Source organism: Lutzomyia longipalpis, chromosome 3 (genome assembly GCF_024334085.1).
Source record: "Lutzomyia longipalpis isolate SR_M1_2022 chromosome 3, ASM2433408v1".
NCBI classification, from domain to species: domain Eukaryota; kingdom Metazoa; phylum Arthropoda; class Insecta; order Diptera; family Psychodidae; genus Lutzomyia; species Lutzomyia longipalpis.
The window spans coordinates 7,637,243-7,664,471 of record NC_074709.1 but is presented as its reverse complement, the minus strand read 5'-3'; the positions used below and the strand labels follow the sequence as shown (position 1 = coordinate 7,664,471).

Sequence of the window (27,229 nt, the reverse complement as noted above, 5' to 3'; positions counted from 1 at the left end):
GAATTATTGCACGTGGAATCACCTACATTTTTTATTTCTTACACATGGAGCTCATGAATGAATTAACCGGGGGCCAAATGGAGTCAATTTGATTTGTTTTTTGTGACAACATTTTACTCATTTCGAATAATTTTTACTAAAGAATTTCTTCTTAATTTGATTGAATTTAATTTGATTAAAATTATTTTGAAGGGTTGACCAATTTTGACGAACTCAGTCAGTGCTTTTTTAGCTGTGATTCTTCAAAGAAGCACAGCTTTTTTGCATTCTTGAAGCATTTCCTTATCTTAACCCCTTTATAAGTTTAACAAAAATAATAAAATTTTCTTTTATTAAATTTTATTAATAGATTTTCAACAAGTCGCTTCCACAAGGAACAATAAAACGAAAAAAAGAACAGTTCTAAAAATAAAATCAATCATGAGCATTATTTTCTCATCAATTTAATTTAGGAAATGATTTTATTGCTTTTCTTGACAGGTATTTTCGTGTGAATTATTGGTTTCTAATTTGAAAACGGAGACACATTTATTCATTGACTCCACACCGCGCAAGAAGAGTATCGTATGTGCAGTTTCTATTAGCTATGTGACTTACTTGCATAGAGGTATGTCAGACAGAAAAATTTGTATTCAGATTTGCTCGGTCAAGAACTCACAGCCCAGCCATACAACCGAGAATATAAATTGTTTGATTCCACCGGGACAGGTCACATTCGCGAAGAATCTTCACCGCAAGTGCCATCAATTGTTGGGACCAAATTAAAAGAGGAAAAAAGTGCTAATTTGTGTTGAGGAAAAAGGGGACTTTTCTTGTGCAGAAATGTTTCACGGAAAACTTACAATTGGAGCTCTTTTGTACCTATCCTTGCTGAAATTCTGTGAGAATTCTCCGCTAATGTCGGTAAGTGTTCAATTTAAGTTCGGAAAGTGGGTCAATTAGATTTCAATTAAACAGTTATCAGAAGTAATTTTGTAACGATTAAAACTTTTAAAGAAATTTCACCTCGTTTAAGCTTTAAAGCTCGTTTAGTAAAATTATGGATTTATCGTTATTTGTGGGAAAATAAGACATTACCTAATGAATGATTTTTTTTTGTTAAAGATTGTAAAGTAGGGGAGACCGGGGTAAAAATAGTCATTTTGGAATTTTCAAATGCCAATTTCTCCCAAAATATAAATCGGAAAAATCGGAAAAAATTAGGGTGCAAAGCCCTACCAACCTATAATTTTTGACAGTAATTTGGAGGTTATCCGATCAGTACTTTAGGAGTTAAAAATGAAAAAAGATTTTTGGCCCATTTCCCAAACTTTTGCGTATTGAGAAAAACGCGTTTTCCGAACATTTCCTTCAGCAGTTTTCCCATCTGATAATTTTTCTCACTAGCTGGATTAGTGCAGAAAATGTTGCCAAGGTGTATTCTTCAATAACTTTTAATGATTTTTCTCTACAATTTTTTGAATCAAAACATACCCCTTGGGGTAGATCTAGTCATCCCATGTAAATCATATGGGAGATCGAAATTTTTGGCATATTTTCTATTCATTTGTTGCAAAATGGCGTGTTTGAGAAAATCGCAAAATTCTCTGTTTTAGTGCGTATAAAAGTGAAATTCCTTGTCGCGGATCAAAAGGTGAGAAGTTTAGCTATCAACTACTATCAATCTCTCAGTTGGAAAATCATTGGAAATGTCGGAAAATTCGACCGACTTTATTTAGCCAACTGGTGACTATATTTACCCGCCGCGTTTAAAAAAAGTCAGAAGCGGAAGGGTTTAGGAAAAGCTCGAAAACTCATATTTCCCGGGGAGATAGAGAAAAGTGGTATGAGACAAAGTTGTAGGCCAGGAAATTTCCTATAAGAATGACCTATCGAGGAAATTTTCTTGCCCTTGGGGAATCCTGCAGATAAGGATTTACGCAAATTGACTATTTTTACCCCGGTCTCCCCTAATGTTAAGGAATTTATCGAAATTTTAAATTTTTTGCAATTGGCATTGCCTAGATTTAGTCGAAGTTAACTCTACAGGAACTTTGGAAGTACATAGTTTGAACTCAGAATTGCTCATTACATACGGAAAAAAATTTATAAAAGTGTAAAAGTTTAAATTTTCACAAAAGTTTCGTTGATTTGGTTAAAGGAAGAGCGTGAGACTCTTGCCGAAAATTTCAAAAGATTTCGTTGAGAATTGACTTTTCTAGATAAATTTTGATAATATATTTTAAAATTTGCTGTGCATATCAGGGTTAACAAAGTGAATTTTAAAATTAACTTTAACGAATTTTATTTATTCTTTAATTTGCAAATTACTCATTAAAATAATAAAATTCCCCTAAAATTCTTCCAGAATAGACGCCCACCGATAGCTAGAAATTCAGGAATGAACTCCTTGATGCTTCCTAGCAATGCTACATCAATTAGGGCAGACATTTCTGATGGGTTCTCATGCGAGAACCGTGACTACGGATACTACGCCGATGTGGCGAATGATTGTCAAATCTTTCACGTCTGCCTACCGGTAATGTTTGCGAATCAACGGAAATCTCGGACATATCAGTGGAGTTTTATATGTCCGGAAGAGACACTCTTCAGCCAGGATGCCTTCACGTGTGTACGTGCTGAAGATATGACCATTCGTTGTGAGGAAAGTGAAAAGTTCTACGATCTCAATGGGAAATTCGGTGGAATGATGGAGGGTGAAGAAATGGGGCAGTTTAGGGATGTCACGACCACAGCTAGAGTTGAAGCAACAACCACAGCTGCGGAAGATCCCACGAGTTCTCCCACAATGCAGACAATGAAGGATGAAGGCGCCACCAATGAGAGTGATGTGAGATTTGAAATGAATGAAGATGCTGATGAACTTGGCAGCAGCAGCAGCACCTCTGAGATGATTCTCGAATCTCAGCCACTGAATTCAATGCCTGATGGCAGTGAGAGCATACTGCGGAACATTGAGAGTATTGTGGATAAAGCTGCGAGAGATCTCGAGAGGGTAAACGGAACAGCACCTCTGACCCGTACAAAGAGAAAAGGTCAACGGCGAAGATTTTTGTTCGCAGCTGATGCATGATTGGCGTGTCGACATAAAAATAAAATACATAATACCTAAATGTATGCATAAAAGTCTGTGAAGCACAATTTTCTCGCCACATTGTTTCACCTTTTACACACATTTTTCTCTTACATCATACACGCCATTTATTTTATACGCAATTTTTATAAATTCAAAAAGTAGCATTACCTACATTTTCGCATCTACAAAGTGCCACCAAAATTATTAATATTTAGAGACTAGTTCTTTGCACGCAAGATAATCACAAATTACAATTAAAAAAAATAAGATGGAGATGCTGCACTATGTAAAACATAAAATTACAAATAAATTTATGTACAACACACGTCCTGGAATGATTCTGTATGGTTTCATTTTGCCGTAATTCCTTCATTTTTGGTTCTCACGGCGGTATTTTGGTTTAATCTTCCTCTCATTTAGTGTTTCCATGTTCTCTTAAGCATCCGTCTCTTGCTCCTGAAGATCTGATGCCATTTCCTCAGCTGTCCGTAAATCTATGGCAAACTTCTTTCGAACTGCCGTCTTGCCGGTATCCTTCTCCTCTGCTTCAGTTTCCTGCAATCGTCTTGAGTAGTCCTGTGCAATTAAATAGGACAAATGATTAGAAAATGAATAACTTATTGAATGTGTTTTAATTAGATGTTTTTGTTAAATAATTCAAAATCAAAATCAAGATATTTTTTCAAGAATATTAAATCATCTTTTAAGCTGTATAATGACGATTATGACGGTCAAATTTAATGGCTAATTATCTGTATGAAAAATATTCATTGGTTTTAAAATGATTCAGATTAAGAACAAAAAGTTAGAAAAGATCTAAATTCAAGCAAAAAAAGTAGTTCTGTTCTTACTTATAAAGAGGTTTAGATTGAGGACAAGAAGCGTGAAAAGTATTCAAGCCTAAAGAGAAAGAGTATTGTGGCGAATTTTCCATATGAGAATTATACTTCGGTTATGCACCATGTATTTGGCTCTCATAATAAGCCGCGTTCAGCGGCAATCAGGGAATTAGAAAAATCATAGCCCCTGACCCCTCTTCGTGATATTTCTAGGTGTGCGTTTAGCGAAAATCGCTACAGTATTAAATTCTGATCAAAAATTAGAATTCTATTCTAATTTTTACAGACATAAAGATGCCCAGATAAAGCTCAGAAAGTACTTTATTCAAACATAAAAAAGTTATGTAAATTCAAGCATTAAAGGTACTGAATTCTTTCCAAATACCAGGCGGTTCCATTGCTCTAATTTATTTATATACCTATCAATTAAGAAATTAATCAAAATTTTTACAACCCGGCGTCTCCATTGCTTTCGTTTATTGCATTTTTCTTTCTTAACCACCAGGCACCTCCATTGCTATTTATGATTATTTTAAATTCACTTAATATCTCAAGAAAGCAAGCCTAAAACTTTTTTGTAAATTGTAAGTTTGGTTAAAGCTACAGAGACCTGTAAAGGGGACCTACCTGAAATGCAGCAGCTAGGGCAAAAGTGAGCTTCCTGGCCATGGCTCGACTGTCACAAACGAAAGCCTCCACTTCAAAGGGGCTCCTCACGGATTCCTCATTAACAAGAATAATGGAGAATACTCGTGAATAAACTATATCTTGCACCCCATACGATATCGTATCCACATTGTGAACCCATTTTCTGTATTCTGTTATTTTATTGGGAATCGTCTCGAGAATTATGGCGTCCAGTGTTACGGTTAGATTGCAAATTGGTAGAACTTTTCCTGGAGCCATTTCCTTTGCAGCCGCCACCTGCAAGACAAGGGAAGAAAATTGAAACATTTTGAGGAATTTCTGAAAAGAAAAAAGATTTTTTTTGCAGTCTTACCATTTTATCAACTGGCTTCCGGGTGTGCTTAATGCCCCACAGTCCATTTCCCTTCTGCTTTCCGAGGTACTTTACCTGAAAAGGATTTAAAAAAAAAGACAACCATATTAGAGTTATTTTTAGACACTCATGCAGCATGCTTTAGGCAAAAAAATCAGCATAGTTTTTTCTTTAAAAGTCTTCACACGATTTGCTGTATATGAATGACTTCTCTTTTTAGCTTCTTCTTTTTTTTTCCTCGCCCAAGTTTAAAGCTTCTTTTTGCCTTTGAGTGCAATATCAGCTTCATTGTAGACATTTATTGCGAGACAATTGATAATTTCCGGTTATTTAACTTGCGGCACACCACATATGTAATCGCGCTATGTACTGATTAATGTTTGCATTTTACTCAGTCCTCAAATAAAACTTCTCATCAATAATGATAATGGTGTGAAAGGTAGGAAAGACTGAGAGATTATAAAAGAAAGAAAATATGTTTGTAGTGTAAAGTGGGGTAGTTTTAACTGATTCTGTGAATTATTTTTATGTGATTTTACAGAATATTCGTTTCTGTGTCAATTAAGTTAGACACTTAGATAGACCGTGTTTGAAAATTAAGGTAAGTTCTTTCAGTTTTTAAAGATTACTTTTATTAATAGAATTAATATTCAAATTATTAAATAGAGCAATTTTTAGAAAAAAAAAGAATTTTTGAATCAATTTATTAGCAAAATAGAAAATAAATGCTCGATAGCTTTGATTTTTTGTGATCTTAAGTTACATATATTAATTGAATAATAACCAGGCGCTTCCATCGTGTCTAATCAGCAACTTTTCATGGTCTCTCCCGTGCAAATTTCTCTCAATTTTCTCTCAAATTTCTCTCAATCCTGGGCAAATCCTGGACCCACATTCTATCATGCAATATTTGAAGTAATTGCATAGAAGAAAGTTAAAATATTCAAATCCGTTTTAACTCTAAAATCATTTTAAAAAATCTCTCGAATTTTTTGAACAAAATTTCCCCTTTCTACAGACCATAAAATGCAAAATTTATTAGCAAATATACGCGGGTAATGTATCATGTTTTGTACTTTTACAGCAGGTACTACACCTTGAACACATTTTTTTTACTGTTTCCCTCATAATGTGTTTGGATGTCAATTGAGCCACTGAATTTTTCTCTCTTCCCATCATTATATAAATGGAATATGTACACATCACATTACATACTGTATTTACAAATAAAGGCATAGCAAAGTGTTTAATTATCGATTTTACCGACTAACAGGCATATTTAACTATATTTGTCTCCTATGATGCATTTTATGCTTTTTTTTATTTTTGTTTTCAATGAAAATAGGAGAAATTTTTATGTTGAACTTGTGGTGATGAATCAAATATTTCTTTTTTATTTGATAAAACACCACAAAAATAATTATCCTCTTCCGTTTCTTTTTTTCTCCTCTTCTTGGTGCTTTAGTTTTGAGGGCAAACAAATGAACTTGTATGTAGTTTTCCATTTCATCCGCATTTTTCTATTCTGCATTTTTTTTCAGCGTTTCACTGCTAACTGTCTCCTCATTGTCTCTCTTCCATTGCACACGGGCCATGTTTTTTTGTGTTCTTTCTCTCGCGATGTCACTTCCTGTACAACCACTCTCAATTCCTCGCTCTCCCCAACGGTTTTACTATATGTATGTAGGTATACATTTGTACCCGCGTGCAACAATGTTAATTTACACAATTTTCAATGGTCCAATGGTGTTGCCATTCCGGGGAATCTTCTTCAAGTTAGATCCCTACCATTGTGATAGCATGTCCAAGGGAAAGGAAAATGCTTTTTTTTTTTCACAGCATGATGGAAAGTAGATAAAATTAATCACAATTTATGTCGTTTATGTGGAATATTGAGCGATAAATTTTATTTCTTTGTTGCTTGAAATATTTTGAGCAATTTCAGGGCAATTAGAGATGGTTTTGGATTCATTTATAGATATCATAAAATCTCAAAGAGCTTTTATGCCATTTGGGAATGTAAAAAAGCTCAAAAAGCTCGATGATTAAAACACGTTAATTTGGGTGAATAGGATCAGTTATTTTCTAAAGAAATCTGTTCAAAGAATCTTTGCTTATTTTATATAAAAAAAAATCAAACGCTCAGAGTTATGAGATAATTTAACTAGAAGATGAGAAAATTCTCAAAAAAAAAGTCAGCATGTAATTATTTTTTCCCACAGGTGTATTATTATGTTGCAGAAGTTGCTAATTATGTCGTTCTTTTTGCATGAAATAAAAAAGAATAAAAATAATTCAATTTCTCTGTCACATTGCTGAGGTGTTAAGAATCTCACTAGTTTGTGCATTTCTCCGACATTGTAATTAATTCTTCTCCTATGCTCTCCTATGTTTTTTTAATACACAACTTCCTTCTAATTTATGGTAATTTAATTACATTTAAGGGCATTAACTGTTATCTCATGTACATACACACATCTTCTTTCGTCACCCGAGGTTATTCCTCCCCTCTAAACAGCCGGCAGCTGACGTACATACATATAGAGAAAAATTACATTTGAATACTTTTTTCTACTACGCAGGAATGATCGCGCGGCAATTACAATAAAATCAACATGATGATCAAATCAGTGAAAAATTCTTCTTTGATGATTTTTTTCCATCCAACTATTCATCACGGACGGACAGACAGTTTCAATTGAAGGTGAAAAAAATAGAGAATAGTCCGTTTTTTTGTGGTTTCTGACAGAGTGAAGCGTTGAAAAGAAATGTTGTAATTTACATTCATAGCACATTTTGCATGGAAAATTATATTATAGTCTTCACAAAATATTGTTGTCACACTGATAGTGGCGATGACGAAATAATCTGTTTCAATCTCCATATTTTACTGCGCATTTCAACTTAATAGTACGTTAGAAAAGTTTGAAATTTCCACCAGAAAACTTTGGATTTTCAAAATATTCTTTGGAGTCTTTATTTTAGTTCTAAAATGTTGAATTCAAAAAGTTCTTATTTAAAATAACTATGATATTCGTTGCTAGAAATTCACAGAAATGCGAAGAAGTGAGTAAGAAATGCGTAAATTAGTAAAATGCGTAAAGTGCAAAGGTGTACTAAAGTGTGTAAAAACTAAAAAAAAAAGTACGCAAAAACTCATCAAAATTGCGCAAAACTAAAAGAAAATTTTAAATAGATTAATTTGACGCCGTAAAGTATTTCAAAATTAAAAATATGACATGATAAAAAGCGCAAAAAGCGTTCATTTTGAAAAAAAAAATGTAAATCTTGCGATTTAGAGTGTGAGTGGTGTACGATAAAAAATAAAACCAATGTGTTTTAGTAATCTTATTATCAAGAAAAAGTAACTATTTACTCTATTTACTCTTTACACGCTCCTTATATTGGTTTGTCCAATATTTACACGGATTTCTAACCTAAGATATTCATGTAAATTCAGTACAATTTTGATTTTCTGTCTCATTCATCCCTATTGAATGTAATGGTAAAAATGTTAGGTTAGATATCCGGATAAATATTGGACAAACCAATAATTATGAAAAAATACTAAGAAGTGAGGTTATGTCTTGATTTTTTTTTAATTCGAAAAACGTTAAACTTTACATATTTACTATTTTTTGCTCTTTAAAGTGTAAATAAGTAAGTCTAGCAACATTAATACTGGTAACGTAAGATATATTTTACGCAGGATACAAAACCAGTGTAAAGTGTGTAAAAATAATTTCACACAACTTACGCTTCATAAATGTGAAGGCCCCTCAAATAAATCTTCAAAAATATATTTTTTTGTAAGAAACTCACCTTAAAAACCATTGGAAGATCCTCAACTTTAACTTCCATCTCATCTTTGGATTCCTTGGACTCCCTCGGTGTGGAGGATTTTGATGTTTTGGACGAATTGCTCATCTTGGCTGACCAGTGAAAATTCCTTCACGACTCCAAGAGGATTTCTTCCACCATGTAAGACAAAAAAGTCAATCATAACGCGTCCAGTTATTAAAGTTGGTATACCACAACGCGGATGGGTCAGTCTATGCGTTGTAATTTAATTTGTGAGCAGAATTAGTAGGCAAAGTTGATTTTTTTTATGAAATTCATCAATATAAAAGATAAAAATGCTCATATCTGAAGTTCTATAAGACCTACAGAAATTTCTTGACTAGTTTTGGAAAGGTCTTGAAACAAGCTATAAATTGACATATATATCAATAATTTTCAAGGTCACTTCTAGAACAAAAATGGCAGATATTTGTTTGACCAAAACAGTTTTTTGCACTTTTTATCCTGAGGGTATGGTTCTAGAGGTCTCTTATGTTTCAGAAAGTTGTAGACAATTGCAAAACCTTTAATTTGATACCAAATTGAGCAAAATCGGACAGACCGTTCAAGAGATACGGCTCATAGAACTTTTCAAATTCAAGACTTTTTCAAATGGCCATATCTTCTAAACGGCGACATAGATTTTCTTCATTTTCGGACTGGTAAAAGATATTAAGTCAGGCTACAACATATCAAAAATTCAAGGAAATCTATGATCGGGATTCGGAGATATTGCTCCTTAAAGTTAGGCAATTTTTGTTTTTGTTTTTAGCGCCTCTTACGGATGTTTTTGAAACTTGAAATGTTATAGACAGTTGTAGGACTTCTCAATACCTTTCATTTGATACCAAGATGGTCAAAATCGGTCAAGCCGTTCTCGAGTTATATCGAAAAAACACTTTTTGCTTTAGGCCGCCATATTTGCTAAACCGCTTGACCGATTTTCAAGTATGATTTGTTTATGAAAATGTCTCACTGAGCTCTACAACATACTAAAATTTCAGATCTCTAGCTACAAGGGAAGTGGTTGACGGTATTTCAATATGGCGGACGGCGGCCATCTTGGATTTTGAAAATGCGAAAAAATGAAATTTTACACCCACATTTCTATAGAAAACTTCAAACCCGAAGTCTCTATCTGTTACCGTTCTCGAGATATAAGGTAAAGTTTGGACCACCGGAAGGCCGGCCGGAAGGCCGGCCGGCAGGCCGGCCGGATCAAAAATTTTCCACCACCATTTTCGTAATGTGGGATGTCTAAAACGTGCTCATACCAAGTTTGAGCCCGATCTGAGGTGGTCGGTTTTTCCGACGATTACAATACTTGGTATGCCACGATTGTGGTATACCAACTAAATCTCTCTGTGGGCACTTCACATAAATCACAGTGGTGGATTGCCAACAAGTTGATGATCATCCAAACTGGGTGTGAACTATAAATGAAATAAATTGTTTCTCATGTGTGGATAGAAGGAAGAGGGAAACAAAGAGAGTGATTGAGTGTTTGGGCATAGAAAGAAAATGAGAAATTGAGTGATTTTGGGTGTGGGTGTGAGAGTGCCTCAAAGTTGATTTGATATTATTTCGCAAAAGGTGCTTTAATTGGAAAAGTGTGTGGCGCTTGACATTGATGCCCAGCACGCGATCACAAGAAATTAAAGAAAGTGCAATTAAAATCGATTCGTCTGTGAAACTTGTTCGTCTCAAAAGAACCTCCTTCTTCTTTTTTTGCCCTCGACTTCTTGTACAAAATTATTCTCTTTTCTCTATTCCTGCTCACAAATTCAAAATGAATAAGAAAGAAAAAAAAATAACGTATAATAAATTTCTATTCAGATTTTTATGGAGATTCCTCCGTGTAAAAGGGAATTCTTTCTCTCACAACCATTCTTTTACTTTCTTCTTCATCCAATGCACGGGCTCTGCTGGATTCATTTTTATTTGAAGGTGGATAAATAAAGTTTTCATTCGCTAGCTCGTTGGGAATTTACAGAAAATTCTCACTCTTCCACAAGGAATTAATTGAAAGCATATATTGAGATTGAAAAGGTGAAACACACACCTTTCAATAAAGCTCAACTGATGGTGTTGAGAAAAAAATGGGAACGATGGGAAGCGATAGAAGACGTGATACGCTATATAGAAGTAATTCTGTAGGGTTTCTTATCTACCCCGCGCAATGATAAGCGAAATAATTGAAAAACCTTGAAGATTCTCCGCACGATAGGGTGTTTATTTTTTTTTCAATGGAAAATGAAACAATATATATTGGCATGGCTTTTCATTCTCAGAAACAAGTGACAATATACTCCTCTGGGGAAAGGCAAAAAGTGAAAAATATTTGATATATTGCTCGCTATTATCTAATCTCTGAAAAAAAAAGACTCCATATTGAACAATTTTTTTTTTGCATAACAGGCACCACAGGTAGGTATATACTTCCAATAGTACAGGGTGGTACCAATGCCTGACAAAGAATTATTTTGTGAAATTATATATTTTGAAAATAATAGGTGTTTTACCAAATTGTGACGCGCCCAGAAATAGAGAAAATTTCCCCACGCTTAAATGAGTGGAAAATTGTCTTTTTTTTTTGTAGAAAATGTTTGTAAATAAATTCCTTCTCTCTGTAGCCACTGAAGAAGTCTCTGAATGGAGCCGAAAGCTCTGGAAAACGTGATTTTTCCTGGGTGAGAACCTCTATTTAACCGACGTAAAACCCGGAAAATTATTATTGTCTCTAGGTATACGTTGGAAAATTACTTCTTTATATTTTCAAAAATAAAAGAAAGTTCTGTAACCTTTCTGATGCTCTGCAAGATTATGTTTCGATGTGCCCGAAGATTATGAATCATATTCCTATCTTTTAACACAGGAGTATGGTTCATAATCTTTGGGTGCGTCGGTTTATTTTCTGCGCTTCCTTAACCCTTTCACGTCTGCGTAAAATATAGAAACATTCGGTCTTTTTAACACTTGGAGGACCCACCATTTGGCACAACGCGGAGGATCAAATTGGTAATAACTACCAGCTGATAAAATATGCTCAATAATTAATTATTAATCAGTTTATTGAACAAGGATCGAAAGTTTCACTAATTCTCAATCTCCTTCAAGCATTCCTGCATCTAATTACTAAATATTTAATTGAGAAAATCGCCACTAAAAAAAAATTGCGTCGAATCGATGCAAAATTGCCAATTCAAACGACTTTTTTAGCTGCAGTTTTACTTAATTTATTATTGCGCCTAAATAATCACAAACTTTGATTCTTTAAGTAACTTTTTAATCACTTCCGGCAATAAAATTAGTCCACATTAATGATTTTCACCCGGGAGAAGTAAACAAGAGTACTTTATTTGGGAAATATGGGGAAACATAACCTCAAAACCATGGCTAAAATATATGGGATTTTGACTGGTAGTTATTACCAATTTGATCCTCCGCGTTGGATTCTGACTTTGACCTCAATTATCTTCCAAAGAAAAGACTTTTCTCGAGATTTTCTTTCTGCTATCTTAAAGTAATTAAAATTCCCTACACATAGATGCTAAATTCATCGAGATCAGTCCAATAGATTTTATTCTGTGATGATTTTAAGGTTCCAATTGGTAGCAATTACCAGTAAAGTCCTCCGAGTGTTAACACGATATTTGTTCTCAGTCGAAGCGTTTTCTTTGGTCTCTCAATTAAATTTTAAAATTAGGAAAATACAATGTTCAACGTTTGGGAGGTTTGGACCGACATCTGACCCAATGGACGCGAAAGGGTTAAAAAAGATCATGTAACGAATATACCTAGAATTTAGTAGGTTCTTTTCGAACCTAAAATCGGTTGGTAGGTAATATTTAGTAAATTTAATTTTCAATTCTAGAATTCTATATGATTCCATTTATCATTTAAAATTTTTTGAAAAAAAATTGAAATGTTAAAATAAATTACAGAACTTTATAGCAACCCTATATTTCAGTACCTTTCAATGTTTCTTTTTTAGGAATTATTGTCAAATCCTTGATAAAGATTCAGAAGAAGCCATAAGTTTTAAATAAAAATTCTGTAGAGCTTTTCATTGGAAAATCCACTCTCAAAATTATAAAGAAATATCAACACAACAATATCCTGAATGATAAAGCTCTGTGAGCTCCTCCCACTCAATTCGCAATAATTGCTTATCATCAATTGCTTTTATTATTTGCATTATTTTGTAGGAAAAATAATAATTTACTGTATTTATTTTGCACCACCTTATGTCACAGAGAGAAATAATTTTTTTCGCTCTTGTTTTCATTTAACGTTCTTTCGCGTATTTTTTTTCAACTTCAGGAAGTGACCAAAAAGAGCTTAGGGAGAAAATGAAAGTTATGTGTATTTGTGGAAGAAATCAATTTTTTTCTGTGCGAAAAGCCACATTCTTTTATGGGTAAATCACGTTAGGAATTTTAGTGAGGTATATACACACCAATTGTGATTGGATGGTAATGTTCCTTCAAATTAAACTGCACAAAAGTTCACAAAATCACTGTTTTTATTGTCACTAATTGGGGGGTGTTAATTAACGGATTTTATGACCACTTTTCACCCTCATAAAGGATTTATTTTGGACAGAAGAGTCCACTTGAGCACCTTTTGTCTTTGCACAGCGTTATGTTGCAACGCAACGGTCAAACCTACCGCCCAAAAGTACAAACGGAAAACAACCCAGGATGACTCCAATGAACGATTGTGAGTCATGTGCTGGATGAATTGATGTGGAACTCACTGGTTGAAGCTAAAAGCCACTCCGTCACTCCAACTGAACCACCTGCACTCGAGGGACGCACATGCTGACTGAAGCGGACTCAGCCGAATGCTTTAGGTGGAAGTCGCGCCAACAAAAGACCGCGCACAGTGGTGGGATTCATGTGCTGATAGAATCTCATTGATAATCACCCAACTTTATTATTTACTCTCCTCGCGCCACAAAATGCTTTTGGATGGGAGTTTATTTAATTAATTGCCTCCTAATACCCAACCGCTTGTGCACAAAATGATTCATCTCCCTCTGACTTTTTTTTCGGCTTATGTAACAACATTAAATTTATGGAGTGTTTTTGTTATTTTTCTTTTCTTTCACGCTGATATGTGTGAAGTAACACAAAGTCTGATTTTTTCCATAACATTGCCTAAACATTTTTTTTACATCAGCCAGCAGCAAGTTTTCAGCGTTCAGCAAAAGATATCGTGAGCTTAGTCAGGACATGCATCATCGTCGTACGTGAGAGACTTTGTGGCCCATTCGTTTGAGGAAATTTTATTAACTGATAAAATTCAAAATATTTTGATGATTTCCTTAACAATTTTTTCAGATAAATTCATTTTTATTTGTTGGAGAAATTCTTCCTTTGATCAGAAAATGTATCTTTCGGTCAGGAGAAGTGTTACATTCTGATCAGAAGAATCTTCCAATATGATCGGGAGAAAAAATTAAATAATTTGAAGAGAGAGAGAGAGACAGAGATGAAGACAAACATTTGAAACTTCTGAAATCTGAAAGAAAAAAAATCTCCACAAAGTTATCCTTTTCCAGAACTTAACAAGTAGACTAAAATCTCCGAAACGTCGTATTAATTTAAATGATTTAAATAGAAAAATATCATAAAGTCAAATTTCGAGATTTAGTGGTAAATTCTTATACAAATCTCTTCTTTTCTTTCCTTACAATTCGTAAGTTATAAGATTTTTGGTATTCTGGAAAAAATCTTATAAGATTTTGACATTTTAGTTCTTTTTTTTTAAACGGATTTCTGAAAGAAAATTACTTTTCCAAGACTCTTTAAAATTCTTTCTGACTGTTTTCTGGAACAAATAATTCTTTGTTTTTCTTTCATTGAACGGCAGAACGATTTAAAAACTCCATCTGTCAAAAAGTTACAACAAACTTTTAGGTTGTTAGAAAGAGAAAGAAAAGATCTTTATCAGAATCTAACCCAATGAATTCTGTTAAAAACATTTTCTTTTTTTTCTTATAGAGAAAATTGTTGTAAAGTTTTAATAGTTTCTATTTTTTAATTGTTCTTTTGTCGTACTTTAGAAAAAAAAACAAAAGCTCTCTCTTTCCAAAAATCAGTTAAAAATTTCACAAAGAAATTTTAAAAGAATATTTTTCTTTTTATATTTCGACTTAAGAGAGAAAAGAAATTGTCAAAATCTTGTATTTGTATTTTTCAAAATAGCAGAAATATTTTAACTCTCAAATTACAAGAAAAAAGATTTTTGACAGAATCGAATCGACCCATTTTACAATTGAAAATGATTCAACTTTAATCAAAATTTATTTTTTTTTACAATTAAATAAAACACAAGAAATTCATCTTACCTTATCTGTGTTTACGTTAGTTTTGAGACACCCTGTTGCGCCCTATTCAAACTCCAAATAAAGTCCCAAAAGATAATAACTTGAGGACAGACACAGAGCACTGATCACGGTTCCCATTGAATTTGCAATTTGGTTTGAGATTTTGTAAATTTTGTATATTTCTTTTCAAGTTGTTTCGCAATACATAATAATTGTGATTAAAATACCTAAACAAATAAATTTTAACTTTGGAACATTCAGAATTTCTCAAAAATTTCATAATAATATTTCTTTTAAACTTTTCCTCTTATGCAAATATTTCTGTTTTTGGTGTCAACTTATATTCCTCTTCTTCAAATTTGTATAGGTCCATTAACTAGAAGAGAAAAAAAACAAGAGTTGAAAAAAATCTTTTAGTATGGGACGTTCACTTGAAGTATGTAAAGTAAGGGAAAAGGCGTAAATATTTTTTGTTTTACAAAGTAAAGAGAAAAATTCAATTAAAATACAAAGTAAAGAGAAAAATTCAATTAAAAAATAAACAGAAAACATATTTCTGTCGTTTCATTCGATTTTTTCAAAAGAATTTTTTAAATATTTTTTCCCAAATTATTTTTTTTAATAAAAGAAAAATGAAATTTTGCTGCAAACTCACCTTTTGAATATCCTGTTTGAGTTCTTCAAGTTGCTTATCGTGAGTTAATTTAAGCTTTTCCTTTTCCCTTCCCTGCTTTATGGTTGCACTCTTCTTCTCATCCATGAAACGCTTAATGTTATTTTGCTTCTTCTCGCGCAATCGACGATCTTTTTCTCCCTTTGTCTTTAGCGTCTTATCATTGGCAACTTCTTTGGATGTTTCAACGGAAATTTTAGCTTGTCGCGAATTTAATTCCTTCACCTCGCGCTCATGCTTTGCTTCGAGTTGCTTCATCTGTGCCAATTGATTGCCCTCCATTATTTTGCGGAGAATATCAATTTGATCCTGCAGCTGTTGCCTCAACATGTCCCAAACTTCCTTTTTGTGTGTACTATCCATCTGTGTCCATTGTGTTATGTGTTCAGCTATTAGCTTTCGCACCGTTGGATCATTCTTTATTTCGTCTTTGCTGAAAAATTAAACAAAAATAAAAAGAAAATGAAAAGATTTTGAGATATTTTCCCCCTCAAATGAATTGTTCCTTGCACACAAACCTCTTTCCTTTGCATAACTTCTCAATGGCAGCATTGTGAATTTTCTGCATGCATAATCTATCCTTGGAATGCTTCTTCTTTAGCGTTTCAATTTCCTTCTGTTGCTTCCGCGCGATCTTCTGGAATCCCTTATCCTGCTTCACACTGTGGAAGTTAATGGGTTCAAATACAAGTGGGGGCTCTTCCTTTTTCTCCTCCTTCTTCTCATTCTTCGAATCCCCACCGGATGTTTCCTCAATACCCAATGACTTCATATTACTCGATCTCTCCTTGGAGGCCTGACTGAAACCCTTTGGGTCACTTAGTGCCGCCATGAAGTCCTCAAAGCCATCGGGGACGTAGATTTTGAGGTCAATGTTGCAAAACAACATGGGGAGGGACATGGGGAAATTGGCATCTGTACGGAGGGAAATATGCCGATAGCCCGCCTGTAGGCCATCAAGGGGAAGAATTCGTTGACCAAGAAGCTTCCCATTCTCATCGTACACCCCAAAACGCAGGACAGCCAGATCAGGGAGGACAACTTTTCGAAATAAGAATGGTTCTTCGTTGTAAACGGGATTCAAACCATTTGCCGGGACCATCCTTGTACGGAATTCCTTTCGAACAGTGTCCGATGGGAGCCCATACATGTCCACCTCAACGTACGTCCCGACCTTCTTGTCGGACAAAAATTGACCAGCAATCACTTGAACAGCGCACTGAGCTGCAATCACCCCATCCACCGGAGCATCAGCAAAAGGATCAAAATTTCTATCTGCCCGCCGCATAAAGTCAGGCTTGAGGAGGTACCCGCAGTTGCCGTTGTACTCAAACTTCCCCTGATTGAGCTGCATCGGTAGGTCGGATGTTTGGAAGTTCAACGACACCATCTGGCAGCCGGCATTCCAGAAAACCTGCGGCATGTAGTTTGAGCTATCAGCACGTGTTCCCTTCGGGTAGATTCGTGACATCTGCCTCTTGTTGTAGTTGACAAAATCAATTGCCTGCTGCTTCAGGTAATTCATACCCGTTGTCTCAGCAAAGGACGACATATTGTGATGAATGTTCTTCTGTTCAGACGCCTCAAAGCTCTGGAATTTAATTGGTTGCGCATAGTTAATCATCGACGACAACCACGGGTGGACATTTGTTGTTGAACCAGTGTACTGAACAGCAACAACTTCCGCATCTGTGCCATCCTGCGAGGCAGCAGCCGGTATTGGGACAATTTCTTCAACCTTCTTCGGGATTTCCGTCACTGTTCCCGCATCTTCCTTCTCCTCATTCTCATCAATTACAAATTGACCCTCAAGGAAGAGTTCCAACTCCCTCTTCTCCACTTCGGGCTTTAGGCGTTTATTCTTTATCAGGATCTTCCGCAGAAGTGCCGATGGCGGTGGAAGGGGGATACCGGGTTCAAGAGGAAAATCCGGTATGGGTTCTTTCAGGAGTAAATCACCGAATATTTCATCGCAGTATTTAGCTAATTTGTACTGCTGCGAACGGCTGCAGTGATTTTCAAAAGACAGGATCACTGGGAAGTCCGATGTGACAAAGGCTGTATCCCGAATTGCCACTACAGGTGACAAATTATTTATTTTTTCATTGAAAATTTAGGGATTAAGAAGGATTCTAGAGCAATTGACTTACATATAACATCCTTGAATAAAATATCCGTACACATAGCCATTCCGTGCGTTATTATTGGCTCCTGATCCTCACTCTTGCCATCCCAACAATCCAATTCAACGCACCTACAACCCGCAAGAAGGACTTGTCGGTACATTTCCACTGAACTCTTGCCACCAAATTGACGACCAGACAGGTAAGTGTTGTGGGAAGAATTTATATAATAGTGCGAAAGTGGTTGATCCATGTCCATATAAATATCGAGACGATCCAGAAAAACTGGAGCATTTTCGTCTGACATGAGGTAACGAATAAAGCCATCCTTTGTTAATTTTTCTACAAGAAAAAAATCATTTTTTTTTATTAAGAAAAGATTTTTATTTTGAAAGAACAAACTTACTTCCAGCAATGGCTTCAGGATCTTGCTCGTATGTCTCAATAATTTCCAATGCACGCTTTTCATCGTAGAACGGATAGAGAATTTCATTGAGACGTGGATCCCTTTGTTTTTCATTGAGAAAATTAATAAATTGCTCCAAATTAATACTCTCGGCTTTTCCTTCGGTTATACTCTGGAAGAGCTCCTCAATGTCATTTCGTGGACAAATTTTGTGATACAATTCGTAGAATTTGTCAAATGTGAAATCTTCCTTTTCAATTGTATCATTTTTCCCACTCGGAAGACCCAAATCCGATAGACACTGATAGACGAGTTTTTCCGTTTTTCCTTTAATGGTAAAAAAAATGAATATTTTAATTAAGAAGACGGAAAGAAAATAAAATCCAAGTCAAAAAGCCATGGTGATGAGATTCGTAATTGGTGCAAAGTGGATGCAGAAAATGAAAACCAATGTTGACTGAAGTACCCCCAATTATTAATGCCTGAGGAAGGAGAAATAAAGCTCCGAAACGTAGCAAAGATAATAAACGTGGAATTTCAACAAAAAAAAGTCAGATCCCGCGTTTGACTACCACAACGAAAATAAAATCGTTCATTATAGGTTTGAATATATCTGCTAATGTATAATCAGATTTTTTTTGAGATATCCTTAGTATGGAATAAAGATATTAAAAATATATTTTCTAATTTTGATGATAATTCTTCTCTTAAATTTTTAATGCAAAAGTATATCACTCCTATTTGTTTTTCATTATTTCGGGAATGTTTTGCGTAATTGAAATCGTCGTAATATAGTTCGACGTGCCTGAAGATTATGAACCATATTCCTATCTTTTAACACAGGAGTATGGTTCATAATCTTCGGGCGGTTCAAATTGTAAAAATATTTTTCCTTGAATGGTAAAAAAAAAAAGGAATATTAATTACAAAGACGGAAAGAAAATAAAATCGTTCATTATAGGATTTGGATATATCTGCTAATGTATAATCAGATTTTTTTGAGATATCATTAGTATGGAATAATGATATTAAAAATATATTTTCTAATTTTGATGATAACTTTACTTAAATGTTTAATGCTGTTTAATGTTTTTCATTATTACGGGAATGTAATAAAAATTTAGTTGAAAAAATATTTTTTTTCACTAAAAAATCATGTTTTTTTTACTATTATCACTATCCAAAAAATGAAATATTACATTTGGTTGAGAAAATCTTGCTGTATTAATGATTAAGTCAAAATCTTGTTTATCTGTATGTTGCGAGCGTTTGCTTAATGGGCACATATAAATTTTTGTTGTTTTGGAATTAGTCTATCATCAGGACCCAGAGCAATATAGGTTGGTGATACATAATATTTTAGAGACAGTATTGACGTCTTTATGATTTATCAATTTAAATTTTAATCTTATTTACACCTTCACGTAAATCACCTTGTCCGTTAATACAATGATTTACGTTCTCAAGAATCATTTCATTAGATTTTTGGAACTTTCTTTTATTGAGTCCATATGATAATCCGGAACTTGGTATGGATTTCCATTCCATGACACCCATATTAATATTATAGTACAGCAGATTTAAAAATTTACCTCGAAATAATTAAACTAGGATATATGTAGATCCAATTTTTCTCGGGATCGGCCTAAAATTTGATCCTGATCAATTTCCCGTTGAAATTGGGGTCATACAGGTTGAGGAAAATGAGCACTTTCCTCGATTAATTTTCCCATATGTTTTCCAAGAATTTGAATGAAATTGTACAAGTGGCGCCAACTGGTGGTCATAAAATTAAATTTAGGTTGACAAATTTATGTTTTTTGTGACTTTATTTTCAAAGAATATATGTTGTAGTGTTATGTTTTTAGTGCATTTTATGCTTTTATATTAAAGAAATATGTGTAATAAGTGCATAAAAATCAGCCGAAGGGCAGTGCGATGTGAAAAAAGTGCATTTTTTGTGGTCCAAAAAGGTGAAAAACATCATTTTTTCCAGGTGAGTTTTCCGCATGAAAAACACCTCAGAAATGCAATGCGACTACCTCACAACGATTCTAGAACGCATGCAGAATCTGAGGAAATCATATTTGGTCAGGGAAACCCCCCCAATTTTCCGGAACATAGCTCCAAAGTTTTCCCGCGAAATCATTGACAATATTGTCAACCCTTTGTTTACATTTTTTATGTGAGCTGATTGGAATTTTTTTGGGGCCTAAATTGATTTTTCTTACATTCTAAATGCATTGTAGGCTTTAAGTGAAGGGTTTCATAGCATTTTAAATACAAATAAATTGGAAAATTCACGCGATATGATGTCTCCACTACGACCCTAGGCAATTTCGCGGGAAAATTTTGGAGCTCTGTTCCGGAAAATTGGGGGGGTTTCCCTGACCAAATATGATTTCCTCAGATTCTGCATGCGTTCTAGAATCGTTGTGAGGTAGTCGCATTGCATTCTGAGGTGTTTTTCATGCGGAAAACTCACCTGGAAAAAGTGATGTTTTTCACCTTTTTGGACCCCAAAAATTGCATTTTTTTCACATCGCACTGCCCTTCGGCTGATTTTTATGCACTTATTACACATATTTCTTTAATATAAAAGCATAAAATGCACTAAAAACATAACACTACAGCATATATTCTTTGAAAATAAAGTCACAAAAAACATAAATTTGTCAACCTAAATTTAATTTTATGACCACCAGTTGGCGCCACTTGTACAATTTCATTCAAATTCTTGGAAAACATATGGGAAAATTAATCGGGGAAAGTGCTCATTTTCCTCAACCTGTATGACCCCAATTTCAACGGGAAATCAATCAGAATCAAATTTTGGGGCTTTCCTGAAAAAATTGAGACTACATTAATTATTTTGAGGTTGAGGTTAGAAAACATGTTAATTTTCTTGGTCTATTATGGTAGTGTCTATAAGAGCAGATAATAAAGCAGCAAATGAAATGCTGAATATCACAATTGGATTTAATAAAAAGAAAGATATTGTGTAGATTCTGTACATGGGAGAATGATGATTTTTCTCAAATATTTACTGAGAAAGATGTTGCATTAAGAACGTTGCTTGACTATAAAAATGATAGTGAGACATTTAAAAAGACGGAAAGCTTAAAGAGAGAAAAAAACAAACCTGAGGCAAAAGTTCTAGCGACGACTTTTACGGGAACTTTTCCACGAGGATCAACTAAAAATCCCAGACGCATCCAACTAAAATAGGAGGAAATTTATTTATAATGAATATCTTTTTAAATTTAAGATCATAACTTTAGTTTTTGGCTTCATTTTTTTTTAGATTGTTTATGAAGCCAAAAATTTACAGATATAAAAAAATAATTTATAATATCGAGAATAGGAATAATTTTAATCACAAGACATTTTACAAATTTTTCAATCAAGCAAAAAACATTCATTTTTATAAAAAAAAAAGTTTAAAAAAAATCTCTAAAGTATAGAAATCTGCGAGTTCTTACAATGATGAAAGTTTATTTGTGTTTGTTTTTATTCAATAAATGTTTAAGGACATTTTTGTCATTATTCTGTTTACCTGGATAGATTCTTTAACAAAGGTCCAAACAATAAGACTCAATTCTAATTAATTTTGGGTAATGGAAAAGTCACTGAAGAAAACGTAATTCAATAGAAGCTAAAACAAGTTCGTAGGATAATAAAGAACTTTGTTAGAATTTCTATTTAGGCGCGCAAAAGGGATAGTGTTTATGTACCGATTAAGGTATAAATTTAATAAAAGTTCAAATGAAAGCCTCAAAACAAATAGAAAAAAAACTAAGAGTTGAACTAGCAGGATAGAAGTGGAGAGATATGTAGGATCAATAGGAAGTCTAACAAATTAAACTTTTAAATTAAATTATATTTAAAAATTTTATATTTAATTAAGCCCGAATGTTTTTAGCTTAAATCTTTAGGTGAACTGCTCTAGAAAATCTATCTATGTCTTCTAATCAATTTCTGAATGTAGGTAATTTAAGAGGTTTAAATTACCGTATTGTTTGTATTTTTTTAAGTGTAAAAAGTACATAAACTTTGTAGTATCTGTTATTCACAAAATGAAATTTTACTTTTCACTATTCACGCAGAATTTTTCGTTAATGATACCAAATAGAAATTTAGAACAACAAAGAATCCTATTAGCAAGATAACACAGGTATGTAGGTAAATACAAATTAACAATTTTCAATGAGAATTAACTAACATGTACTGTACAATACACTAATAAAAATTATTGATAGGAAAAAAGTCTAAAAGGAGAAATAAAAACTTACTGCTTCATTAAATTCGTTCGGGGACAAACATTGTTCATTTTACAATTATGTGTAATATCTCGCAATCCCTGCTGCCAAATCTACACGTGTGATAAAGTAAACATAAAATAGAGAAAAAAAACCATGCAAATAAGTTTCATGCACAGTGTGAGGCCATTCATAAATTCGCTTAAAAAAAAACTGAATTTGACGAATTCTTTTCGTGTTTTCTTATTAAGGTTTAATGTGAATTTATTTATTTTTTTATTCTTAAAGGGAAGACTTTATTGGGAACTACGGTTATGCTGTGAGATCCTAGGGACCCAACTGCATCTAAATTTCTGCTGTTTTCTCTGATATTTTATTATGAAAAACAAAAAAAAACATAATGGGCAATGAGTTTAGGAACTACAGGATTTTTATTATTACATAGAAGAATAGTTAATGCTCAATTTATGTATGGCCTTTGAATACTAAAAACTATGGATGTATAAAAAAACGTAGATAATATAAAAATATTAAAATCCTTTTACCCAGAATATAAAAAAATATTTTGTAAAAAGACATTAGATTTCAATTTTAGCTTGAATTCTAAATTTCTCGCTCAACAAAATAAATATAAAATGTCGTAAAATTCATCATGCGAATGCATAAGAAAAAATTGACTACGTAAAAAAACACGGATTGTCTTTCATTCGATAGAAAAATTAATTTTTAGTATTGAGATTTTCTTCACTTACTGCTTCTTTAAGCATGTCATTGGACAAAAATTATTTGCCTTTACATTATGTGTTATTTTCCGTAATCCATCCACCCAAATCTAAATGGTGATATGAATGAAAGTTTTTTTTATGATAATAAACTTGATAGAATCTACTGAAAGATTTTCCTGCTCCCTTTTTGTTAGTGTATAAGAAAAATAAAATGTACCAAGAAAAATTACTTTAAAATTAAGATAAAAAGTTATTATGAAATGAAAGAAAAGGTTATTAAATAAAGGCTATTATCCTTTTTTACTACACACTTTTGTACGTCATAGTCGGTCAATGGGAATCAACAAAAAGATAAAAAAAATTAGGGAACTCATATTAAAATGTTAAAGAAAGCTTGAGAAGTAAGACTGAGTAAGCGTATGGGACAATGTAACATAACCTAAAAGTTTATTTCTTTTAGATATAAAATATTAATCAAAGCCTCTGATACATTTTTTCGGCTTCCGCATATTCAATCTTACTTTAAACTTATTCTTCTGTTTTAATTTGAGTTCCCTAAACACAAAAAAAATCTTTTAGTGGCAGGAAGAAAACATTCCGTAATAAAAAAAAATACAAAACAATATTTTTTCAATTTTAAATTGAAAAATTATTTTAAAGAAAAATTCAAAATTAATGTAAAGTAAGAAGAATTCATTACCTTGGCAGTTGCTGCGTCTGGACAGATAATATGTTGGTAGTTTACATTTATATAATCTGTCCCGGAGCAAATGGTTAAGGATTTCTCTTCTAAATTATCACCATGTCGCGCTAGGAGTTGGTTGGTCAATTTGAGATCCTTTGGAAGGCCACCTGCACGAATATCACTAACTTGGCACAATTCTATTACATCACCTTCCTGCAAAGGAGAAAAAAGGAATTTTGAGAATAAGTTATTTTTTAGTTTAGAAAACTTAACGTTAGAATTGTTCCAAATTGGCTAAAATACTATTCTTTATTTACTGGATTTTGTTTTTTTTTATTTGTTCTAGGCATTAATTTAGGTATATAGGGTGGCCTGAAGAAGGTAAGAAATTGAGTGAAGACTCAACCATTGATACTAACAAAGGCTCCGAGAAGAGCTAAAAGACGTAACTATACATTAACCTATAAACTCACTATATGAGCAGGTTAACATTTGCTGGTTATTGAATCAAGCTCTACAAATGGATCTTTCTCTCGCACCTTTTCGATTCATTGAAAACCCAGAGTTTGACAATTATTTTTTTTTATTTTATCAGGAAAATATTTTCTTTTTGTGAAAACTTTTGCATGAACAGCAATATGCGACCAAACAAGCTTAGAAATAAAAACATCCGGGGATCTGTGGGGGGAAGAATAAAATAAAATTAAGGCAGAAAATTATCTAAAAGGCTTTAAAATTCATTGCTACATGTTTCTCATACTAAATCACGTCGGAGTTTTCTCGCTTTTCTTTAGTATGTTTATAGTGGGAGGAAAAATTGAATAAACAATAAATTCCAACTTACTCGGCCTTCACTTTTCCAATAGATAAAAAATCCATATTCATCCACTTTGAAGAGACAAGCAAGCTCTATTTCAGTATTATCCTTTTCCTCTGTCCACCGATCAAATATTGATCCATTTAGGAGTGGCTCAGGGACAGGAATTTGCCAATTGAACTCAAATTTCTTCGTCATTGCTACCGCAAATAAAAATTTTTCTCTCTCACTTCAAACCACAAAATTTTGCACCTGCCAAAGAGAAAAAGTTAACGATGTTTTCTCATTTTATCTTATGAGGATGTGAGTAGTTTACTACACCTTTTCACTTAAAACAATTAAGATAAGGTACTGCTTCTCAGAGCAGTGCCTAAAAATAATGATAAGAGATTATTTTATGCAATTTTCACACAATTTTCACTTCTTTCACTGCAAAAAATGGAGAAGAACGAACAATACTGAAGTTTACTGAAAATTTTTTCTTGTAAGTACCTCTGTGAGCCGAGGAAAACCGAAGAAAATTGTTCGCGAGCAACTTCATTCAACAGAAGCCGCGCGTGAAATGCGGCAAATTTGAAGAGTTACATTTGAGCTGGCGAGAAAGCTTTTAATTTAATTAAAATCTTAGGGAAATTCATTTTACTGGAACTTTTATGGGTTCAAATGAGTTAAAAACTCTGCCTGGGAATTATATAGAATGTATAAATTTCACCTTCTTCTAAGATAATCAATTTCTTGGTTTTTTAAGGCAAAATATTAAAATGATTTTGCTTGGAAAATTTAAAGAAAAACTACAAACTTACGAATCGAATAAGATTTACATTTTATTAGTATACTAATAGAAATATTATTTCCTTAACAATTTCTACTTAATGCTGACCACCTTCTTACGTTCCCGATAGAGACAGGTCTGTTGGACTGAAAGAATGTTCAAAAATTATTTAAATTTAAATGATTAAAACAATAAATTAGTTAAATAGAATTAAATATCAATTAATCCTACTCACTGTAAGGATCATATTTGAACAATTCCAACTTTTCCGATAATCTCTCTCGCCTCTGAATATATTTGTGGCCAGAGACAACGCTCTCCATCAAAACAAGAATATCTCTAAAAGTTAGAATTAAATTAGAATTGGATGAGATTTTCAATAATTACAAATGTGAATGATGAAAAACCATTTGTTTTAACTTACTTGCTCTTTGACTTTTTCAGTAGAATTTGTGTGAGCCGCATTTTTCCAGGAGAATAAGGAACTTTTCCTGAGAAGAAAAATATATATTTTGACAGAACACTGAGATGGAAATGTGTGGTTATGTTGATTGGGCGCTTATAGGGTGTCTCAATAGAAGCGCAGAGGGAGTTTCTTTTCAGATAAATCTTTTAGAAAATTTTATTTTATTTTACATAATTTATTTCATTTTTTTTAAAACAATTAACTAAATTAAATTCAAATAATTTTATGATTTTTAACGGAATATTATGTTTTCTTTTGCATTACAGTGAAGTCCCGGTGTATGAGTTATTCAATTTTTGTTTAATTTGATTTTTTTAAATAAATAAAAAAAGACACTAGAAAGTCTATGGCAAAACTATTACAAAAATGTAGAACAATGCTATGTGCCCCGGTAGAGAAACCCTTCTACCGTATTATATGTTGAGCTGTGGCACTATGTGTGTCAAGGGTTGGACTGCTCTGGGTGAAAGAGTGAGATGAGTCGTTAGCTCTATGCCGCTCATCAGGCACTCATAGGTTCAGTAGCCCACTGTTGCTCGTCCGATTCAGTTCGGGACCCGTTAGCTCTCTATTTAAGGGTAATTAATAGCCCCTGTAGGAATATCGTCCTACATATCAGAAGTGGGATAGGGTCCGCGTGTGCCACTGCGTGTGGAAAACCGTGAAAATCACGGCGCGAGTGAAAAAATAAGTGAAAATTGCGGCGTGGACGACGCAGAGGGCAGCGAGAACAACATGGCCGCCACCGTGTGGAAGAAAAATGCGGCGTAGAAGCAGCGAAAAGTGGCTAGATGAGACTGCGAAGACCATCGAGAAGCGCCCCAGCAACTGTGTGGAGGAGCACCCGGCGATGGAAGTAGCGCAAGTACCCCTGAGTGCCCCCCAGTAGAAGAAATAAAGAGAGAAAAAATTGAGGGAAATGTGTTCTTTAAGTTTTGACATTCATGACGAAATTCTGAGAAATTTTTGGAGATTCCAGAAATTTCCGTGTTAACCCTTTTGTGTATGCTCTGTGTGAATGGTGGCCACCCGCACAAAATAATTGTCTTGTCTTGTCTTGCAATGACATGTCGTAACAGGAATTCCTTTTCAGGCATTACATGATATTTTATGCTAAATTACATAGGAAAATCCATACATGAAAATGCAAAAAATGTTTAGAAGTGTTTCATGCGATAGTGAAATTAGCCGTGTTTCATGAAACAAGTTTCGAC

At 33.6% G+C, this 27,229-nt stretch overlaps 7 protein-coding genes across 12 annotated transcripts in view; 4 read left to right on the top strand and 3 right to left on the bottom strand.

The window, feature by feature from the left end:
• LOC129791903 (probable hydroxyacid-oxoacid transhydrogenase, mitochondrial) overlaps positions 1–27,229 on the top strand; it is a 294,221-nt gene that overhangs the window by 251,064 nt on the left and 15,928 nt on the right. The window lies entirely within an intron of this gene.
• LOC129791802 (liprin-alpha-1) overlaps positions 1–27,229 on the top strand; it is a 178,184-nt gene that overhangs the window by 135,027 nt on the left and 15,928 nt on the right. The window lies entirely within an intron of this gene.
• LOC129791945 (uncharacterized) overlaps positions 1–27,229 on the top strand; it is a 52,716-nt gene that overhangs the window by 9,559 nt on the left and 15,928 nt on the right. The window lies entirely within an intron of this gene.
• LOC129791963 (uncharacterized) lies at positions 711–3,392 on the top strand. Its single transcript, XM_055830650.1, has 2 exons — positions 711–903; positions 2,348–3,392. Exons 1-2 carry the CDS (start codon positions 823–825, stop codon positions 3,071–3,073), a joined length of 807 nt encoding a protein of 268 aa, XP_055686625.1. The 5' UTR covers positions 711–822; the 3' UTR covers positions 3,074–3,392.
• LOC129791978 (uncharacterized) lies at positions 3,176–13,598 on the bottom strand. Of its 2 annotated transcripts, XM_055830677.1 has the most exons (5): positions 13,215–13,598; positions 8,738–8,886; positions 4,916–4,990; positions 4,543–4,839; positions 3,176–3,652 (listed from the first exon to the last, which is right to left on the bottom strand). In XM_055830677.1, the coding sequence occupies exons 2-5, from the start codon at positions 8,840–8,842 to the stop codon at positions 3,512–3,514; spliced, it is 618 nt and encodes a 205-aa protein (XP_055686652.1). In that variant the 5' UTR covers positions 8,843–8,886; positions 13,215–13,598; the 3' UTR covers positions 3,176–3,511. The 2 variants fall into 2 exon arrangements, with proteins under 2 accessions (XP_055686652.1, XP_055686651.1); XM_055830676.1 differs by lacking the exon at positions 13,215–13,598 and having other exon boundaries at positions 8,738–8,909.
• Positions 15,244–25,343, bottom strand: LOC129791804 (1-phosphatidylinositol 4,5-bisphosphate phosphodiesterase). 3 transcript variants are annotated; one of them, XM_055830331.1, is made up of 11 exons: positions 25,270–25,343; positions 25,099–25,147; positions 24,805–25,029; positions 23,976–24,173; positions 22,584–22,663; positions 21,434–21,510; positions 18,292–18,618; positions 17,913–18,227; positions 16,281–17,838; positions 15,745–16,195; positions 15,244–15,465 (listed from the first exon to the last, which is right to left on the bottom strand). In XM_055830331.1, exons 3-11 carry the CDS (start codon positions 24,973–24,975, stop codon positions 15,397–15,399), a joined length of 3,246 nt encoding a protein of 1,081 aa, XP_055686306.1. In that variant the 5' UTR covers positions 24,976–25,029; positions 25,099–25,147; positions 25,270–25,343; the 3' UTR covers positions 15,244–15,396. The 3 variants fall into 3 exon arrangements, with proteins under 3 accessions (XP_055686306.1, XP_055686307.1, XP_055686308.1); XM_055830332.1 differs by lacking the exons at positions 25,099–25,147; positions 25,270–25,343 and adding an exon at positions 24,434–24,638 and having other exon boundaries at positions 24,805–24,921; XM_055830333.1 differs by lacking the exons at positions 22,584–22,663; positions 24,805–25,029; positions 25,099–25,147; positions 25,270–25,343 and having other exon boundaries at positions 23,976–24,078.
• Positions 25,577–26,093, bottom strand: LOC129792024 (39S ribosomal protein L33, mitochondrial). The gene is made up of 3 exons (XM_055830740.1): positions 25,974–26,093; positions 25,785–25,888; positions 25,577–25,695 (listed from the first exon to the last, which is right to left on the bottom strand). The coding sequence occupies exons 1-3, from the start codon at positions 26,012–26,014 to the stop codon at positions 25,643–25,645; spliced, it is 198 nt and encodes a 65-aa protein (XP_055686715.1). The 5' UTR covers positions 26,015–26,093; the 3' UTR covers positions 25,577–25,642.

Excerpts from the sequence above, each read along its gene's own strand:
- LOC129791963 (XM_055830650.1), top strand. The coding sequence starts at position 823 with ATGTTTCACGGAAAACTTACAATTGGAGCTCTTTTGTACCTATCCTTG. Across the intron at positions 904-2,347 it reads AGAATTCTCCGCTAATGTCG|AATAGACGCCCACCGATAGC; the intron begins GTAAGTGTTCAA and ends AAATTCTTCCAG.
- LOC129791978 (XM_055830677.1), bottom strand. The coding sequence starts at position 8,842 with ATGAGCAATTCGTCCAAAACATCAAAATCCTCCACACCGAGGGAGTCC. Across the intron at positions 4,840-4,915 it reads GGAAGCCAGTTGATAAAATG|GTGGCGGCTGCAAAGGAAAT; the intron begins GTAAGACTGCAA and ends CTTGTCTTGCAG. Across the intron at positions 3,653-4,542 it reads CCCTAGCTGCTGCATTTCAG|GACTACTCAAGACGATTGCA; the intron begins GTAGGTCCCCTT and ends TTAATTGCACAG.
- LOC129791804 (XM_055830331.1), bottom strand. The coding sequence starts at position 24,975 with ATGACGAAGAAATTTGAGTTCAATTGGCAAATTCCTGTCCCTGAGCCA. Across the intron at positions 24,174-24,804 it reads ATTGGAAAAGTGAAGGCCGA|GAAGGTGATGTAATAGAATT; the intron begins GTAAGTTGGAAT and ends TCTCCTTTGCAG. Across the intron at positions 15,466-15,744 it reads TCAAACAGGATATTCAAAAG|TTAATGGACCTATACAAATT; the intron begins GTGAGTTTGCAG and ends TTTCTCTTCTAG.
- LOC129792024 (XM_055830740.1), bottom strand. The coding sequence starts at position 26,014 with ATGCGGCTCACACAAATTCTACTGAAAAAGTCAAAGAGCAA. Across the intron at positions 25,889-25,973 it reads CTGAAAAAGTCAAAGAGCAA|AGATATTCTTGTTTTGATGG; the intron begins GTAAGTTAAAAC and ends TCTAACTTTTAG. Across the intron at positions 25,696-25,784 it reads GTTCAAATATGATCCTTACA|TCCAACAGACCTGTCTCTAT; the intron begins GTGAGTAGGATT and ends ACATTCTTTCAG.